General features: G+C 53.6%; 6 protein-coding genes across 6 annotated transcripts; 3 read left to right on the top strand and 3 right to left on the bottom strand.

Annotated features, from left to right (window-relative positions):
• Positions 1-2,601: 2,601 nt before the first annotated feature.
• CLUP02_15438 (fungal specific transcription factor domain-containing protein) lies at positions 2,602-4,989 on the top strand (the record flags this gene model as incomplete). The annotated part of the gene is made up of 2 exons (XM_049294362.1): positions 2,602-2,762; positions 2,916-4,989. 2 exons carry the CDS (start codon positions 2,602-2,604, stop codon positions 4,987-4,989), a joined length of 2,235 nt encoding a protein of 744 aa, XP_049151508.1.
• Positions 4,990-5,314: 325 nt separating this feature from the next.
• CLUP02_15437 (uncharacterized protein) lies at positions 5,315-8,195 on the bottom strand (the record flags this gene model as incomplete). Its single annotated transcript, XM_049294361.1, has 4 exons — positions 5,315-5,441; positions 5,567-6,518; positions 6,601-8,028; positions 8,087-8,195. 4 exons carry the CDS (start codon positions 8,193-8,195, stop codon positions 5,315-5,317), a joined length of 2,616 nt encoding a protein of 871 aa, XP_049151507.1.
• A 70-nt stretch (positions 8,196-8,265) lies between these two features.
• Positions 8,266-10,330, bottom strand: CLUP02_15436 (uncharacterized protein; the record flags this gene model as incomplete). Its single annotated transcript, XM_049294360.1, has 11 exons — positions 8,266-8,313; positions 8,388-8,460; positions 8,518-8,546; positions 8,616-8,814; positions 9,005-9,095; positions 9,178-9,269; positions 9,307-9,493; positions 9,610-9,653; positions 9,690-9,879; positions 9,939-10,186; positions 10,224-10,330. 11 exons carry the CDS (start codon positions 10,328-10,330, stop codon positions 8,266-8,268), a joined length of 1,308 nt encoding a protein of 435 aa, XP_049151506.1.
• Positions 10,331-10,903: 573 nt separating this feature from the next.
• CLUP02_15435 (uncharacterized protein) lies at positions 10,904-11,110 on the top strand (the record flags this gene model as incomplete). Its single annotated transcript, XM_049294359.1, has 1 exon — positions 10,904-11,110. The coding sequence occupies one exon, from the start codon at positions 10,904-10,906 to the stop codon at positions 11,108-11,110; it is 207 nt and encodes a 68-aa protein (XP_049151505.1).
• Positions 11,111-11,265: 155 nt separating this feature from the next.
• On the top strand, positions 11,266-13,982 carry CLUP02_15434 (uncharacterized protein; the record flags this gene model as incomplete). Its single annotated transcript, XM_049294358.1, has 6 exons — positions 11,266-11,273; positions 11,697-11,998; positions 12,162-12,365; positions 12,610-12,623; positions 13,247-13,729; positions 13,818-13,982. 6 exons carry the CDS (start codon positions 11,266-11,268, stop codon positions 13,980-13,982), a joined length of 1,176 nt encoding a protein of 391 aa, XP_049151504.1.
• Positions 13,983-14,223: 241 nt separating this feature from the next.
• Positions 14,224-18,086, bottom strand: CLUP02_15433 (uncharacterized protein; the record flags this gene model as incomplete). The annotated part of the gene is made up of 5 exons (XM_049294357.1): positions 14,224-14,594; positions 14,706-15,114; positions 15,148-15,333; positions 15,721-17,925; positions 17,991-18,086. The coding sequence occupies 5 exons, from the start codon at positions 18,084-18,086 to the stop codon at positions 14,224-14,226; spliced, it is 3,267 nt and encodes a 1,088-aa protein (XP_049151503.1).
• Positions 18,087-18,212: the final 126 nt, after the last annotated feature.

Raw genomic sequence — 18,212 nt, 5'->3', positions numbered from 1 at the left:
CTCAACTCTAGCCTCTCGATGGTAATCCTTCTGCACATGGTTCTCGGCATCACCGTCTCCGCTAGGTATGATAAGTCACCTTAGCAAGAGACTACGACGCCTACCTCGGCCCCCGAGTTACAATCCGACAGAGCCGAGAGCAAAATCTAGTTATTTTGTCTACCTAGGAACATGTACATTGCTCGGTGGGCAAGGCATCACTTAGCTACAACTTTAGTCCTTATTCATTAGAAACTGTTCAGTTAAGTGTGTTTCGCAATGGATCGACCGACAACGATAAGAGTTTCCCTTAGCTGCCCCTATTTACAGAGGATCGCTTGGATTACCTTAGTGAGGGGTTGATAATGAACCTGCTAAACAGTGAGCACTGAGGTTACCAGGGCGCATGCGGCATCGTCTTCAGGGATCAAGACATGGTGCAAGACATGGTGGTACGCGATCCACACGAATCCTCCCGTACGTGCTCTTGGTTGTCCATCTGCTCGGTGTGTCCGTGTACTGGGCACAGGTCAAGCCACATGGCTAGTTCCAAGCCAATAAAGTAGCAACTGGACCTTAGGGTCTTCTCTTTCCTACACCGCATTCTACTTCGCTTTCAAAAAGAGCAATCCGGTTTCTCATTGCACATTTCATTCGTTCTATGACCGGCAGTCCGCCCCCGCTAGAATAGTCCATGATGTGCTTCTTGATGGCGGCGGGTCCTGCCGCTAATTAATCTGTCTCGAGCGCCTCAACTTTTGTATGGATAAGGCAGGGAGGAGCAATTGAAACAATGCGGGCGTTCCTTCAGTCTCCGCCTTGGTTCCTTTGGGAAGCTTCTCGCTACTTGCTCGACGCCATGTATTCATTGGTGTATGGGTGTAGGCCGAGGCTGGATTGCCGGCGATGAAAGCAGACAAGGTCGTAACTCGCAAGGGGTCGGTCAAGCATGCATCCCTTCGGCACGAGAGGCAGCCTCACATCTCGGGCCTTTTGGAAAGAAATTAGAACTGGGTCGATCCGGTTGCTCGCGGACCCTACCCGGAAATCGTAGACACAATATACCACACGAGGCACGTGGGCTCCTATCTCATAGACACACAAATGAGGGCGGCTTACTGTAGGTTTAGAACTGTCCGAGAAGGCCTGTAGTCACTATTATGGGAATGGTCATAGAACGGGCATGTGTCTCGAAAAGCTGAGTTTGAGGAATTCACGGTCAGCCTCTCCCCGGAGATTGGATGCCATGCAGGGAATCCCAGTCGGGCTCTAGTCTGCATCCTTCTCGATGAATTCTTTTTCAGATGTTCAATGAATCAGGCAGGTCATGAATCTACAGCGGATGTACGCATCGGGGAACCCGTAGTTCTTGTAACGTTGCGCTAGTACGGATACCACGGACCATGGATCGCAAAAGGTCATGGGCATGTCGTGATGGAAGGTGTCTAGCCCTACCCAAGGTAGGTAAGGCAGTTGAATGACCATGGGGCTGAAACTAAAAGGGGACATTGTGGCGGCACTTGACGGTGTAACTACGGAGAGAGATCGTATAAGCAAAAGTTAGAATGTTTGTTGCCTAGAAAGAACCATACCACGATAACTAAGGTCCACAGTGTTTCAAGCAGGGGCTTGGGGTAGTGGTGGGCACTTGAGGAGAGATCTGGGGCGGGCTTAGGTTACTCTGGGTTCGCTTTGACGTACTGGAGATCATCGGGCCGAGCTGGAAAGTGGAACAACTCTTTGGCCAATCTCTTAGTCGGCATCGTAGATATGAGATGTAGCCAAGCCAATGTCAAATGCTTGGTGCCTGGAGAACGTGCTCAAGGCATTACCAGTTGATGTTTGACGTTTAACGTTTTGGCTGCCCAGACTTATCAGAACGGGAAGGCGACAAGTATAACTGTCACGAGATATGGATGTGGTTAATGCTGCCCACATGGAGTGGGCCCGCTTTTTGTGACAATAACACTACCTCATTGTGGCTTTGTGAAGATGGTAAAATTGTAACTTCATAGTTAGATCCATCCCTCACTAGGGAGTTGGTCAGGCAGCCAAATTTCCAGGTTCTTTTGAGACTCAGTTTGAGTGTGGATGAAGGAAGGGAAGCGGACTGGAAGTGTCAAAAATGGGCGATCTGGTCTAGGCCAAGGGGCCCAAGGTTCAAGGCCTAAAGGTGCCGCCGGGTCGGGTGAAAAAGTGGTCTTGACTCCTTCCCAAATAGAACCACCAGTGCCACCCCTGGTCGTCCTAAAGGTACTTAGTCCAAGTACTTGGTGTGAGTAGTTTGTACCGAGTTTTAGTGCAGAACTCCAACTGGCAACTGCCAACCTAACCCCACACTCGGGTTGCTCCTTCCCCATGTTCATCACAGGCGCTCCTCGCACTTTCCCCGCGCCATTCCCTTTGACAACTTCCTCCTCGGCCCCTTCTCTTCCTCCTCCCGTCCTCCTCATCCTCAAACTCCTCCTCACGGGCAGTTCAACGTCACCCTTTCTGTCCTCTTCTTCAACCCACATATTTCTAATCCAGGCCCGCTCCTCCAAATCCCCGGCTCTCCGCATATTCCTTCCCCCCAATGTCTCCCGCTCAATTGGGTCTTTCGCCGTGCCGAGGGCCGTGTAAATGCCGACTACAACCACCACCAGCCCAACAACCACGGGGCGGGCGACCATGTTCCACTCCTTTGACAGCCGCCGCAGCCCCGAGGGTTCGGCCGTGAGCTCACCGACAACTTCACGCAAGGTCAACCGCTCATGTCAGGAATGCACGAGACGCAAGGTCAAGTGCGATGGTGGACATCCTTGTGCGAGTTGTCAGTACTACAAGGTTGCAGATTCATGCGAGTACAGGCAGCGTAGCAGACGACATGCTGTGAGCAGGAGGTATGCAGTAACCCTTGCCCATCATTAGATCCCCCGATACTTTCGTTCCTGCAGGATCATCGAGGCTGACGATTACCCCAGTACTCTCGAAAAGACCTCAGAGCAGCTCCGCGCCCAGTCTAGCGTGCTGCAGAAACTCTTCCCTGATGTTGATGTGAACGATCTAGTAGGCAAGAGTCGAGCAGAGTTGCTCGCTTTGTTGCCGCGAGAATCTCTCTTTGTTTTGCGCTCCTCGGTTCCGCAAGCCGACCCTTTACTAGCTGGTGTCTTAGCAGCCGATGAGGATGACGATGATGACGGCCACGATGATTCGGCGCAAAATTCTGAAAATGGAGATGCTGCAAACGAGAGACGATGGGATGAGCCAGCCCAGCAGCCGGCGGCCCTTGGCTCTAGCGACGATATTAACGCCATTAGTCTAGCAACAGACCAGCATCGCCGCTCCTATCTCGGCGTCACATCCATGAGTGCCGTTCTCAGGGTGATATTTCGTCTCTATCCAGCTGCCAAAGAGCACACGGCTCAGAGGGCAAAGGCTTGGAACGATGTCCATTATCAGTCTCAGCTGCTTCCGTCACTCTCTCTTGTCAGCCCCGGCGCGGGCATGAACCCTCTGCGGGAACAGCGCTGTATCGACTTTTACTTTGATCACATCCACCCAGTAACACCGATTCTCAATGAAGATGACTTTAGACGCAACCTTGCGTCAGGAACTCGTCTTGATGGCTCTTGGCTGGCCCTACTCAACATGGTCTACACTCTGGGCTCCATCGCCTCCGGCAGTGACTCCCTCCACGTTCAGTACTATAAACAGGCACGCGCTTACCTCGATCTCGATTCCCTGGGCTCTGGTAACATAGAGAGTCTACAAGCTCTCTGCCTTCTTGGGGGCTACTACTTGCACTACCGAAACTCGCCCAACATGGCGTATGCTGTTCTCGGTGCAGCTCACCGCGTCGCAATAGCCCTAGGATTGCATCGAGAACCCGCACGCAGTCGTGCCGAGAACGTCACGGAGCACAGTAATTACCTCTCACGCGCCGAAACGCGTAGAAGAACCTGGTGGAGTCTTTTCTGCCTCGATACGTGGGCGAGCATGACCCTCGGCCGCCCTACGTGTGGCCGATGGGACAGCAGTACCATGGACACGCTCTTACCCACGCTATTGTTTCCCAATGACCACGTAGCAGCATCGTTACGAGCAAGCTGTCTGTTCTGCCACATCTGTGACAGGATTCAGCATCGTTTTGCGCAACCCGCGCGCTTATCCGCCCGCGAGGCCATGGCTTTCGACCGAGAGCTGGTAGAGTGGCACGACTGTCTTCCCGACTTCCTCAAGAACCCAGCAAATTCTCCACCTCGTCTAACGGAAGCTCGCGAATTCATGCGGAACCGCTACCTTAACGTCCGCCTCATCCTTACGCAAAGCTTCTTACTCTACCTTGCCCACGATCATTCCCTCAGACGCGGCGCCAACGCCATCTCGAATGTCCCTGGGCCTACCCCTGACGAGCTAGCCCTCGTTGAAACCTGTCGCTCCGTCGCCATGGAGGCCATCGACGCCATTACACTCTACTGGACACCTAACCGCATCCACGTTTGGAACTCGGCATGGTACCTTTTTCAAGCATGCATGGTTCCAATCCTCTCCATCGCCATTGACACACATGTGCGTAACTCGGTCCGTAAGCAGCAGCAGCAGGAACAATCACAATATCCACCGCCACCATCCACAGTCCCCTCGCAAACATCACATCTGGGAATACTACAGATGCCAACAGCAGCGACAATCAACTCCCCCGAGCACAACATCTTCCTACCCTCTTGGTGCGCAAGCCTCACAAAAGCCCTCGAGCTCTTCAACGATATGCGCTCCTGGATGCGCGACTCGGATCGCACCCCCGATATTGTCGGCGCCCTATACGAGGCCGTTACCACCGACCTCGAAGGCTCCGGCGCCGGCTCCGCCATTCGTACGCCCTCGACGGAAAACAGTATAGACATGTCCATGTGGTGCGACGAGCAGCTGGTGGAGATGGACTGGAGTGCATTCCTGGGCGGCGGTGATGGTGATGGCAGTGGCGGCGTTGACGGGATGCATAACAACAACATGTTTGTTTTCACGTGAATTAGTATAGAAGTGGTTGAGAGTGACGCATTGGCGTACAAGTTCTTTGGAGAGAATTTTGAGCCCCGGAATACCGTCCAAGATTTGCCAGGTTTAGAAAAGAAAGGGGAGGGTTGTTATATCATCTCAGATCTAGGCCTTCCAGTACTTGCTCGCATATATAGACATTGTATTCAAGCGATAAGAATGTATTTGTTATAATGGACAACGTATGGAAGAGAAGTCACGTGCAGAAATATTTGTTAAGTGTAAGCTTTTTTTTTCAACGCACGTAGTGCGCAGAATAAAGAAACCAGATAATAGGCGAAGAATCGAACAAAGTGTGTTACGAATTAAACATGGTATCATATTGTTCTATCAAACGGCCAACAAAGTAGACGTGATTCGTGACATCACCCAAAATACGCCCGACAAGCTCTATGTCCCGACCCTTGCTCTTCATTCCCGTCTCCCTCCAAGATCCCTGATGAGATGTCCCTGGGTATAGCCCCTTAAAACTCCTCGATAACACGGACAAATCGCTCTTGCGCCTTACTACTCTCTCACTCGCTGGATACGACACACTTCACGCGCTCACTCACTACCGCCCTGCTTCCCCTCGAACTGGGAAACCCTCCTATGTTGCACTCTGCTGAATCTAGCCAACGCCCGCTGCCGCGCCTTGTCTTCCTTTCGAAGCCGGACGGCGGCCCGGACGTCGACCTTCTCGTCCTTCTCTTCCTCAATACTCTGGTACATGGTCCCCAGTGCCGAGATCCTCTGCGTGCCCCGGCGCCCGAGAGCCAGGTCCGATCGCATGGGGATATCAAACAGGTTATCGTCCTCGTCCTCGTCCTCAGCATCACCATCGCCGTCATCAAGAGTAGAAATTGGCGCTTCAATCCTGGGGTCTAAAGAGAACTTTCGATGTAAACGACCACCGGGATTACTGAGGGAATATTTATGACCAAACCGCTCCGGCGACGTGGTTTCGGGGTCCGGGATGTTAGACAGACTATCAAAGAGACCCGGCAACTGAAGACCGCCTTCGCCATACCCTTCGTCACTGAAGAGGAGCCCTTCTTCGTGGTCACCGCTTTGTGCTGAACCACGCTTCCGCGTGGTGATGAACGAGTCGGCGTCGATGTCGTCGTCTGACGACAAGTAGTCGTCAATGTTGAACGCGTCTCCGGGCTTTGCCGGGGTAATTGGAGAGGGCAAGGCACTCTCCAGTGCTGTGCAGAACGATGCATGGTCACCTGTACCGCTGTGTAAAGAGCTGCAGCTGTCATTGAGGAAGGACGACATGGTAGCCAGATCTACCGTCGTCGTTGTCGTGTGTCGGGAATGAGGTCGTTGAAAGGAGCTGGTGCTCGACATCGTGGGGGTCGCCGACGAAATCGACCAGTGCCGAAGGCTACTCGTCCGCATGGGCACGTGTTCGTAGATCTCGTCCAGCTTGCCCTTTCCAAATGGTACTCCGTTACTCTTGGATCGTGAGTAAGAATCATCCTGGGCTTCACGCCACGAGTGGCCACTTCTCATCACATCTGTCAAGCAAGTCATGTTAGCCGAAGATCTTCCGGGAGTAAATAATAGCAGACAGTAGAGAAATCGACGGTAAAAACTAACGAGGAGAAGGCGCCGGTGAGGACACAACCCCAGAATCAACAAAGCTCTCAACCTCAACTCGACCGACCCATCCTCTTGTGCCAGGCTGTCCATCGGGCTTCGCATTCCGCGGCCACTCGGTAGGACGAGTAGATGCTGCAGCACCGCCTATCGCGGAGAGGGTGTGCCGTTTGGATGGTGACTTCTGGGTTGGGGAGGAGAATGTGGGACTGGCTACTGACCCTCCGCGGGATGGCGGCCTCACCGCCTGGTATGATTCAGTGTGGATAAGACCTGACGAAGTCTTTGGTCGTTGCTGGACCGGTAACGAGTAGTTGTGCTTGACCAAGTACGTTGGCTTTTGGGTCGTCTTTGGTGACATCGATGGATCAAGATGCCCTCTCCCAGATGTAAAGATGCCCAATTCGTTCAGGGGAGCTTCGCCTCCGAGAGTAGATCGCCTCTTATGCTTTCGACCATTTGGGGATCCAGAAGCATCCGCTGTCGATTTTCTTAGACTCAGCGTTCTACCGTTTGTTGCATTCGATGGCGTCGTAGGAATGTAAGCACCTAGCGATTGCCTTCGACGGCCACGAATCGTCTCCGAAACAGACTCCATGATTGGCTCGCGGTCAAGGGAGCCTTCAAGATTGAATATGTTAGTTCGGAATGGTACCTGGCCGAGGCTCGCCGATGTCAGAGACTTCGTGCGAGCCTCGTTGTCCAGTGAATCGTGGCGTCGGGGGGGCTTGAACGTTTGTTCTTTGTCTCCGAATTGGGCTCTTGCTGGAACCGCAAACGCGCCGTTGTGTCGATCCCGCGGACTACCACCGTTTGTTGCGTAAAATGCTTGGACTTTGTCGGATTCAAGGTCTACTCCATTCTCGCCAATGTTGCGGTCAGCAACATCTTCTCCGTAATCCCGAGCGCCCGATGCCTTCACTCGACTCTGAAATCCCGAAGGCTTGATCTCGGATTGTGCATCCAGCAGATCAATGAAGCCTCTGACTGCGGCTGTGCTTGTACTTTGCATGGAAAGGTGGCGGTTATGGGTGAAGGGAGCAGTTGGTGGGCGAAACGGATCTCCCTCGAACGGTATTGCTGTAGAGTTGCTGCTTCGTTGTGGAGCGGGAGTCAGTCCCGATAGACCAGACGTCGTCGATGTAAGTGACCCGATTCGTGGTTTCCTAAACGACAAAGGCGGACCCCTCGATGAGTCTCTCCCCCAGCGGCCGGACGGAGACGGTGAAAAGCTGGGAGGTACAGCGCTGCCCGGCGCAGAACTCGGGCGCTCGACGCTGGAATCACGGAATCGCAAGACGGGCGGTGCCGGGGCAGAAGCTTCGGAACCCGCTGCAAGAGACAAGTTGGTTTCGCTCATCTTATGATGAGACCGTTGAAGGTCCTCGAAGACATTGGTTGGTCCATTGCCGGCAATCGGGTAGGTACCTAGGGATTCATGTAAGTTTAGACAACGAAGTTGGGCTGAGTATTGGATCAATCCTACCTAGAAGCGGGGGAAGAGAAGCTGTGGTAGCATCGTATGCTTGCGCCTTGATACCGTTTGATGACTTGTCAGATGACCTTTTGGACGAGAAGAATTTCAAGAAGCCCATTGTCGCAACCTTTTGCCCTCCATATGGCGACTACACGAGACGACTAGGATGCTGTGAACTGACAGCAGACTCAAGGTTGCTTCCGGTCGAAAGCGATGTTGAAGGCGAAGTTCAAAGGCTGGAAGACAGTTGAGCACCGAGAGCGCGAGGCCTCATCGCATGTAGGATTGCGATGTGAAAAAACACTGGAACAGACGACGACGAGAAGAAGGAAGGGGGTATCAGGAGAAGGGGGAGAGGGAAGTCTAAAAGCCGAGCGGGTGGGCTGGATAGCATCAGATCCTAGAACCTAGGTGGACTAAAGAAAAAGGAAAGGAGGGACTATGCGACACGACGAGTCGTGTAAGGGTGCTAAGGCTGAAGTGCGTGCATATACATGACGGAGCGGAGCGAATGAGCAGAAAATAGTCTACGCTAGACCGTGTTTTGGGCCCAGGTCGAAGGCTTCGTGCAGTTAAACGATGCGATACCCATGTCCCCGAGCGTGGCTGCTCCGAGTTGCATGGTGTGATGGAGCACACACACCCGCGGGAGAGCCATGATTTCCGTCAAAGGCCAAGCATCGAGACATTGAGATTTTTTCCCTTCTGAAGAGCCGGAATGTCCAAAGGCCAGATCGCTGCCCACCCACAATTCGTCACATGAACGGGTGGCTACTTTCTGCCCATCTTAGAAGACGAAGTCTGTCCTCAATACACAACGTGTGAAGAGAAAGACTATACTTTAGAAAGCGTTGGAGATAACCAGAGTTCCAGGTTGCCTACTCTTGGCCGGAGCAGGGGAAGCTTCAATCAGATGCTGATTTCCACATGTCCGAATCATCTGTTTGTCTTGGGATGCAAACAGGCTTCTGAGCGCCTTGAGGAATGGCGCAGGAGTGGCAAAGAAGCTTAGAACAGGCTTGTTGGTGTGGTGTGGTGGTGACAAGACTCGTTGCTCGGACGAAATGGCGCATCAAGGTTTCGAAAACAGGTAAGCAGACGGATAGATGGTCGGATGGGAGGGAATGGGATGGACCGCGGCCCGTGCGAAAGTGACAACAAAGGTGTGAAGAGCACGAAACGGCTTACAAGCCTGTTTCATGGTCTAGTTCTCTGTAGTATCTCAGGACCTCCGGCCGTTGGTGTTGCTGTCCGGCTCGAGTGCAAGTGGATGAGGTCTCTCGTTCCCACGCTTCTCGGTGAACTTCTGCTGGGGCACCACGATTGCCAAACCGAAAGCCCAAGGCAATCCATCCATCAAAACAGCCTGATTGGTCTCGGCCTGTCGGTACCAAGGTATCGAAGTCGAGGTTGTGCCTGGGTTTCGAGGTTAATTGCTAACCCGGAGGATTGGAGGAGATTCCAGATCTTGATAGCTGTTGCAAGCGCAAACAAGCATGGATCTGTTCCAAAGGACGACGATGCGCCTCCACGATGCTGGTCACTCTGCCGATCCGAGAAAGAAGAAAACATGGCACTGGGTTCAGGGGTCAGACGTCGTAATTGGTGCCACCTCGGAGAAAAAGCAATCGACGAGGGTTGGAAAGAAGCCCATTTGCCAGCTGCTTTTATTGGCAGCACCAGGTGACTGGTCTGAGGACTAGCCATCTTAGTGTATCCCAGGAACAAAGTCAAAGAATTCCTGTTGGACAACGCCAGCCGGTAGCGTATGGCTTTGCTCCGTTGGTCTTGGAAAAACTGGACTTTGTCAAAGTGGGCACGACGTTTGGAATGCCTATCGAACCGAGTGGTCGTGGTCAACGGCGCAGACGGATGGGTGTTTGTTCTTGGTAGTCGTGAGGTATTAGTCGTCGATCGGCAGTGGCATCAAAGCAGGCGTCGTCCCGCCAAACGGCGCGCATCGAACCATGTTGACGACACGTTTCTCCGCTCATCTGTTTTGAAGCGTCGTCTGCCTGCATCTTGCATTGTGTCCATCTTGCTTGCGTATTTTCCATGAGCGTGCCTGTGCATGGCCCTGAATTGATCATGGTTGAGGGTCCCCGGCCCCTGGTGTAGATGTGCGTGTGCGAGACATCTTTTCTACGCCCCCTGCTGATTGGAGGCGGGCGGAAGCAGATCACTCAGGGATTCGCCCTTGGTGTTGTTCCTCGGATGTGTTGGCCGCGATTCGATGGAACTGAAATGACGCATCGAAAGTCAATTATCAATCTTGGAGGCTGGCTGGCGTGTGTGCCGCGTCAAATTGTGGCAAGCCCAACAAGTCAATAAGCATAAGGCAAGGCAAGGGAGTACGGCCGAGTCAACAAGATGTCATGCGTATGGTTGCTCAGGTCGCCACAATGCTGGAAAAGCATCGAGTCTCCGGCGCTAGCTGCGGTGTTGCTCAATGAATGCAGGGCATGCCACCTCGGTACGGTGTGCGGTGTGCGGTGTGAGGTTTGCTAGTCCCAGCTGAACGGACTGCGAACCAAGTTGCCCAGAACGACTCTATTCTGGGTGGTGGCGGGAAAATGGTATAATCTCGAGGCATTGCTTCGTGTGACGGATGTCGGAGACGTGAACAATTCCTTCGATATTGGTAATTAATGGATCAATTGATGTTTGATGGAAATTCCGCCGTGTTACAGGAAAGAGTCGGCGAACCCCAAGGTACCCGTTAGTCGTGGCCCGTCACTCTTGAGTCTGAGTCCGGGAAGTCAGGTACCGCGTCACACCTGCCACATAGTCTGCTTAGTCACTTGTATTGGATTAGGTACTTTGTAGATGTTCTGGACGCCTCGCAGCTGCCGATATTTCTTTTCCGTCGCCAATCTTTGCTTCTCCCTTCTGCAAAGGACCATTTCCACGAATCAACCGGAAACGAGATTGTGTGAGCATCATCACGTCAAAGCATCGACGCATCAACTTTTCAGCTGTGTTAGAGAATGTGACAGAAAACAGCCACTCTCAATGTTGCGGCCGGATGCATGATGGCGACGGACACCGCAGTGGGAAACGGCGATTACCGGCAGCAATGCCGCAATCTGCTGCTTGGCTTCACAGACGAACAGAACCCGGCCCATCCTTCTTTTCTGTCTTCTCTCTCTAGTTCGGTGCGTGAGCGTCCCATTTGCGCTTTCCTTACAATGACAGGGTGAGCTGGGCACCATAACACGTTAATTTACCGAAGTTGCTCACCGGCGAACGGCAAGCGCCTCTATTCAGGGGGAGGCATCTAGCTCGTATCCGCAGAGTGGTGGATTGTTTGCTATATATGGGCAAGCTCTCAGCGTTTCATACCGCGCGATCTGGCTAGCCTTCTAGCGGCGATCGGCCACCACGTGGAACACGGTGGTTTATATGGATCGTTTTATCCTAACTCTCCCAATTTGCTCCCGATATTACCATCATAGGCCTTTCAACTCCAACTTGCGCTTTCAAGTGAGCGATAGCTTCAAAAATGCATCCAGAACTCCGAGGGGTTGCCGTCATGCAGCAGAGTGGTTCCAGAAGCGTTATACTGGAACCCGTTCAGCTTGCTTCTCCATACCAACCTCAATCATGGTCTGATTTCCAGACTTACGGCCGCACCCAAGCACAGGCGGGGTACCCCGTTCAGGGGAAAGGATCTTCCACCACCCCTCGCGTTCACAAATGAAGGGTCCAGGAAGAGGCAAGGCCAGCGACACTACCAGGACGCCATCACGCCGTCTGGTATGCCCATTCCTTTTGTGGGCGGGAGACCCGCAGTCCGGCGCAACTCTCCCAGATTCAAGCACGTCGGCCCCCGGCGCCGCTCGGACGGTGCACCGTGCTTCCCATTCGACGTCCGAACGTTGAACACTGCAGAGCCCGAGGTCCGAGCGGGCATGTCAGACTGTGGATGGTGCTGGTGCTGAGGTGGTGGTGTTCCCGCGGTCCGTCCGACCTTTCGGGGCTTGGGGAGCCTCACAATCACAGAAGCCTTGCGCGGAGAAGCGAGGGAAACAAGCTTCCGGATGAAACCCGCGTTGTTCGATCACTGCTGTTGCAATAACTATAGTACGAGCTTCCAACCCCGAGAAACTGGATGAACTCTTCGGATCCTCGATATATGGCACAATGAATACGGTGGGAGCCGGAGTTGCCAAGAATGATTCAACTGCTGCAGACAAGTGTCGTGGCGCCGCCTCATCTCTCGCTGCCGGTGTCATCACACGCACTATACCCAATTCTTCAAAGACTACCTCCAAGTGCCTCAGGGGAAGTCAGTCTTGAGGTTATCATTGGGTACAGGTCTACACACCATCAACTACCACTAGTCACTGGTTTGAGGCTTTCCCCGGAGTCTTATCAAGATGGCTTCCACGAGTAAATCAAGTCGGAGTGTCAAAACTCAGAGGGGGCCTTCTATCCGTGACTAGCTCGAACACGAGGGGTCTTATGACATCTCGTAGGTTCCGGTTGCCGATCGCAAAGAGCATACTTCGATTGACTAAGTAAGTACTTAGGATTGACATTTCAGGTAAGCCTAGGTAAGCAGATCATGCAACGGTTACGGTGATTGGGCTGTGGACTTGATAATAATCTCAACATAAGTACCGTGACAAATCAAAGAGGGCAGAAATCTCCATTGCGTATGGTACGTGATCGAACTGGCAGAGGCAAGAGACCTGTGACTCTACCTTTGCAATTCGCAGTTGCCTACCAGTGAGGTCGTGTAGGCACTTGATGGGAGAGAAAATGAGGGGAGGCGCCTTCTCCTAGTTTTTGAGGCGTCTTTCAATGAAGGAGCGAGGCAACCCGGACCTTCCATGATGTAAATGAAGTCCAACGAGAAGGCACACACACCTTGGGAGACCTCTTTGTGACTACTACCAACACGAAGCATCCTCGTCTAATACCATCTCCATCTTCATCGTACAATCACCACCACCTCTTAGCTCATGATAATTGCGATTCAAATCACCACACGCCTCACCTCCTCAGCATCTTCACCTTCGATTCCCTGATCACATAGTACCCCTCCAGAAGCTGCCCTAACAACTAGCTTGGCTGCCAGCATCCTGTCCTTGTCCCAACTATCCTCCAGGAACGATGCCAGACAACAACCAGCCCCAACAGCAAGCCGACATCAACCAGGGTTAGGTTCCCTTCTTCACCGAGCACGACGGCTCCCCCATCATCGAGGATACCAGAAAGAGCCCCCCGCTCAGTACCAAGTCTTCTCCTTCTTCCGCTTCTGACAAGCCCTTCGCCACGCCCAACGGGGATAATGCACTGCCCAAATACCTCACCTTGACTCATGATCTTCGTCATGCCGCGCAGGCGCAGGCACCAGAGACACCCAATGACCACAAATACGGAGAGCAGACGCCGGGAAACTGGCCCGATCTCGCTTCGGAGAGCATTCCACCGTCCGTCGGAGTCAAGTACTCTTCTACGTCAAAGGCAGTAGGGAAGGCAACGCCCACTACAACTGACAACCTCGCCGATTCTCACAGAAAGTCCAAGACGGAATTCAACTCGCTCCCTTCCGAGCTTCTTCACATGAGCCTGGGGCTTACCAGCGGGCCTGTTACCGGAGCCCAGGCCCACAGAAAGTCGTCGACCGAGTTCAAGGAGGTTGTAGTAACGGAAGGCAAGTGCACTTTTCGCTATACATCGGATTACCTAAGACTAACGTTGTCAATACAAACACCTAGACGCGGAAGATCAGTCAGATATGCGAGAGGATGTTGGCCCGCTCGACTTCGATCTCCAGGAGCCCGCCAACACTCCTTCTGAGGGACGTAGAGACGAAGATAGAAGGACGACCGGCCAGTTGTGGAGGAAGCCTGAGTCACGGGACTCAGCGCAGCTTTGGAAGTCAAATAGTCGGTAGAAGTAGGCGTCGGTAGACTGACTTTGATGGAGCGGTCCATGATGGTGGACACGATTGTGGAAATACACCTATGTAACGAGTAGTCATTCCTCTAGTTATTCTCTGGACGCAGCAAAAGCTGAACCCTTCGTCCTCACATCTTCATCTCACTCCTCTAGACTGAACAGAGAATAATTGAACCACGCCCAACCTAAACGCCAAATAACATGCTATACCTGTTCCATCATCCAACCTCGACCTCTCAATCAAGAGACCCAGCCAACGCAACAGCACTAAACCGCAAATCCGCGCCCTCCCTCTCGAGGAACTTGCGCGGGCCCCACGTCAGCGCCTTCTCGCTCAACACATCCTCGCCGGACTCGAGCTGGCCGCGGTTCAGCGGGCCCTTGCGCCGCCCGTCGAGCTCCCACAGCGTGCCGTCGTCGCCGCGCACGAAGCAGACGTAGTGCAGGTCCACGTCGTCCGAGGCCTCGGGCGCCTCGGTCGCGCCCTGCGACGCGGCTTCGCGGTGCGCCGTGGCGAGGGCGGGCGTCTTCTCGAGGAGCTGGGCGCGGGAGGCGGGTTCGAGGGGTTCGGCCGTTTCGAGCAGGGTGTTGAGGTCGGATGGTTTCTCTGTTCGTTCGTCAGAACCAACGTTGCATCACAACGAAGTAGCTTGTATAGGAAAGGCAGGAAAAGAAGGTATGTGAAGAACGGCGCGACAGGGGGGTGACGGATACGTACGGATATACTCCCTCGCAGGCCCATTAGCAACAGCATGCAACAACCCCATGAGACCGCACGCATTCCTAATCGTCTGGCGGAACCACAAAACGGGCTCCTGCGGGCCTTTGCCCTTGTACTCGTCCAGCAGGGCGTCCTCGGCCAGGCGATGGCTCTCGTAGGCGGCGCTGACGGGGAAGACGAGGAGGACGGCGAGGGCGGGGCGCGGGACGAAGGAGAGCATGTCCGGGTCGGTGAGGGAGTAGACGTCGTGGATCTGGAGGGCCGGGGAGAGGCCGAGCTTGTGGAGGAGGGAGGTCATGAGCTCCGGGTTGGCTTCGAGGGGGATGAAGGCCGGGGCTGCGGCGGAGGGGTCGGGGTTTGTGGATGTCATTGTGGAGGACTTGTGTTTTTGCTGTCTCGTTCCGCCCTGGTTGTTTGGTTTTCAGTGTTGGTTTGTAACGTGTGGGTGTGGTTTGTGAAAGGGATTTGACAGAGTGTTGCGTTTGCTTGGGTGATGTAGGATGAAGGGCGCGGGCCAGTTGGAGTTGCTGAGAAGACAAGCAAGGTAGAGCTGCCATGTCACTTTGCCCCTCCAAAAGCAACTGGGATACATGGTGGGGTCGGTGAGGTAACCGGCAGGGGTCGCCTGCGGTGAGCCCAGAATGCGGGGTGGTCAGTCTGGAGCTTGGGGTAGAGCGACGCCAGCCAAGGACTTTCTTATATTCAGAGTTTGACCACCTTCGAATGGTACAGTTCCTCTTTAAGATGTGTGGAGGGTATTTCTAGAATCCTATGATGTCTATCTTATATCTTCTTCTGGATTATATCCTGTTCCTACTCCTTTCGTGATGTCTGTGTTATAGTATACAAGGCCCCAACTAAGCCTCCTTACTCATGCCTTCGATATGCTTTGCCTGTGCCACCAGACAGAATATTGTACAAGTGAGTGTAGCTACAAGACTACATTGTTTTACATAAGCCGAAGCTCCCAAAGCTCCTTTTCAGCCTCCAGTCTGAGACTGTCCTATTAGACGGCAGACTCTTCTTTCGGCTTCTCCTCCTTGTCTTTCAGCCCGGTCTCATAATCACTCTCATCCACCACCAGAGGCTCATCGAGCCCCGCAGAGCTCTGGTCAAAAACGATAGAGTCGTCCTCGGAAGGCGCGATACCAGCGAGCTTCTCTGCACTACTTTCGTCTTCCTCTTCTTGGAGTCTGCGTAGCTCCACCTCCATTTCCGCCTTCATATCCTTGGCCCTCGCCTCCCTGCGTCGCTTCTCACGGACCTTGGTGTGTACCTCAGGGTCGAAGACGGCGTTGTTCTCGAGGTAGAACTCAATCTTCTCCTCGACGGCGTCCTTGACGTGGAACGCGAGCGCCTGACTCGTGAAGATGTTGGGGAAGCGGTAGCTCACCCACAAGTACAAGGTGATGGCCGCGTGCAGGGACTCGATGGCGTGAAGGTACCGCCTTCCCTGATTGTTGAAGTCTTCGAGCGTGGCGTCAAGCAGCTCCAGCTGGATGGGCTGGATATCGTATAGGGCGCCGTTGCTCCTCGTCGAGATGCACTTGGCAATGGCCTTGAGAAGGTCCATCTGTCCCTGCTCCCGAAGTGAGATTGGCGCGTGAAGAACGGTGATGCGGTCCTGAATCGTCAAGGGGAACTCCTGGATGGTGTCTGCGATCTTGGCGCTGATTTCAGGAACATAGACCGTGAAGCGCTCCGAGACGGGCGCGAGTTCGCGCAATCGCAAGAGGATAAAGCTGAGAGGCGTATCGGGAGGGAAGTATTCGGCGAACTGCTCGATAATGTGCGATGGGGGGTGAATACCTGCAGCCTCGAGCGGTGCCGTTTCAGTGTTGAACCCCTTTGCAATCGCGGGCAGATCCTCGTCAGCAAGCGTTGTAACGTAGCCAACCTTCTTCTCTTCAACTTGGTTGGCTTCATCACTCGTTGCAGTAGCTGCCTGCCAAGCAGTCTTGTATCTTCCTGCTCTGCCACCAATTTGTTTGATTTCGGATGTCGTCAGCGAACGATACTGTGTACCGTCGTGCTTCATTGACGTCTCAAAGATCACGCGTTTGATCTCCAGGTTCAGGCCCATGCCGATGGCATCGCTAGCCACCAAGAAATCGTAGTCATTGTTGGGATCGTTGAACAGAGCTGCCTGCTGCGCACGGGTCTCAGGTGGCAGTGAACCGTAGACAATAGCGCATCGACGGCCGGTTGTCTCCTCGATGGCGTTCTTCAGACCGTGAAGGTTGACACGCGTGAAAGCCACAACGGCATCGCCCTTTTCCAGATTGGAAAGATCGTTGCCGAGACTCTTCTCCATCGTTTGCAACGGACTGAGTCTTTCATACCGATGAACAATGCACTTATCGCCGATACTTGAGCAGATGGACTTGATGAGGTCGACAACTCGTTCTTCGCCACAGAGATGGACTTCTTTCGCCATGACGCCGAGGAGTGCCTGAGTCCACGCCCACCCTCGCTCATCATGGCCAATCATCTGAATCTCGTCTATAACCGCCACATCAACAATTCGATTCAGAGGCGTCATCTCGACGGTGCAGCTGATGAAGTAATTATCGGCGTCCGGTATGCGCTGCTCCTCGCCTGTGATCATGGCGCAAGGCTTCCCGTTGGCCTGGAACCGAGAGTAGATCTCGTGGGCCAGGAGACGAAGAGGCCCTCCGTAAATACCGGACTTGGAGTTCATCAGAGCCTGCAACGCCCGATATGTCTTTCCAGAGTTCGTCGGTCCGACGTGCAAGTGAATTGTGCGCTGCATGGCTCGTGTGGCGGGAAACCACTCCATGGGATACCGCAAATCAGCCAACTTCCTCTGCCGCGCCGTCGAGTGTGTCAGTTTCGATCGCAGCATGAAGCTCTGGAACGAGTATCGCAGCTCTGCCGTCAGGCCCTTGACGTCGCCACGGATGAAGGCGTTTCGTAGGGACCAGAACAACGGGTTCTCCTTGCGTAATGTTGCACCCTTGTTGGCCAAGCCGATGGCTTTTTGTATGGTGTCGCGGAATAGGGCGATTTCGTTATTGAGGCCATACTCGCTTCGGACCCCAAAGTTTCGGTACTCGGTATTGGTCTCTGACCAACGTCCCATGTTGTCAACGACGACGTTGAACTGAGTGAGAATCATGTTCCTGAAGACGTCGTATTTGGATGTTTTGCGGTCGGGAGGTGAGTATTTCCTGGTAGAATACCTTTCAAGTGTCGCCTGCAAAGTACAATGGTCAGAATGTGTCCGGTAAGTAGAATAGGGAGGCAGAAGCTGCCGCGTACCTGGTAGGCGGACGGAGAGGATGTTGCGAAGCCATGGCCTGGCGCAAGACGTGTCGCCGCCGCGCAGAGCTTCGTGGCTCGCAAAACTGATCTCATGGTGGGCGAATTGCTGCACAACAAACCATGGCTAATAACATGCAAACAGCATGCTTGTTTGGGTACGTCAATGACAAGATCGTCTACGTGCTACCCTCCGTTCGCAGTCGTGCACCTATGCAGTGG

This window comes from Colletotrichum lupini, chromosome 8, assembly GCF_023278565.1.
Source record: "Colletotrichum lupini chromosome 8, complete sequence".
In the NCBI taxonomy this organism is placed as follows: Eukaryota; Fungi; Ascomycota; class Sordariomycetes; order Glomerellales; family Glomerellaceae; genus Colletotrichum; species Colletotrichum lupini.
This window is presented reverse-complemented; position numbering and strand designations above follow the sequence as displayed.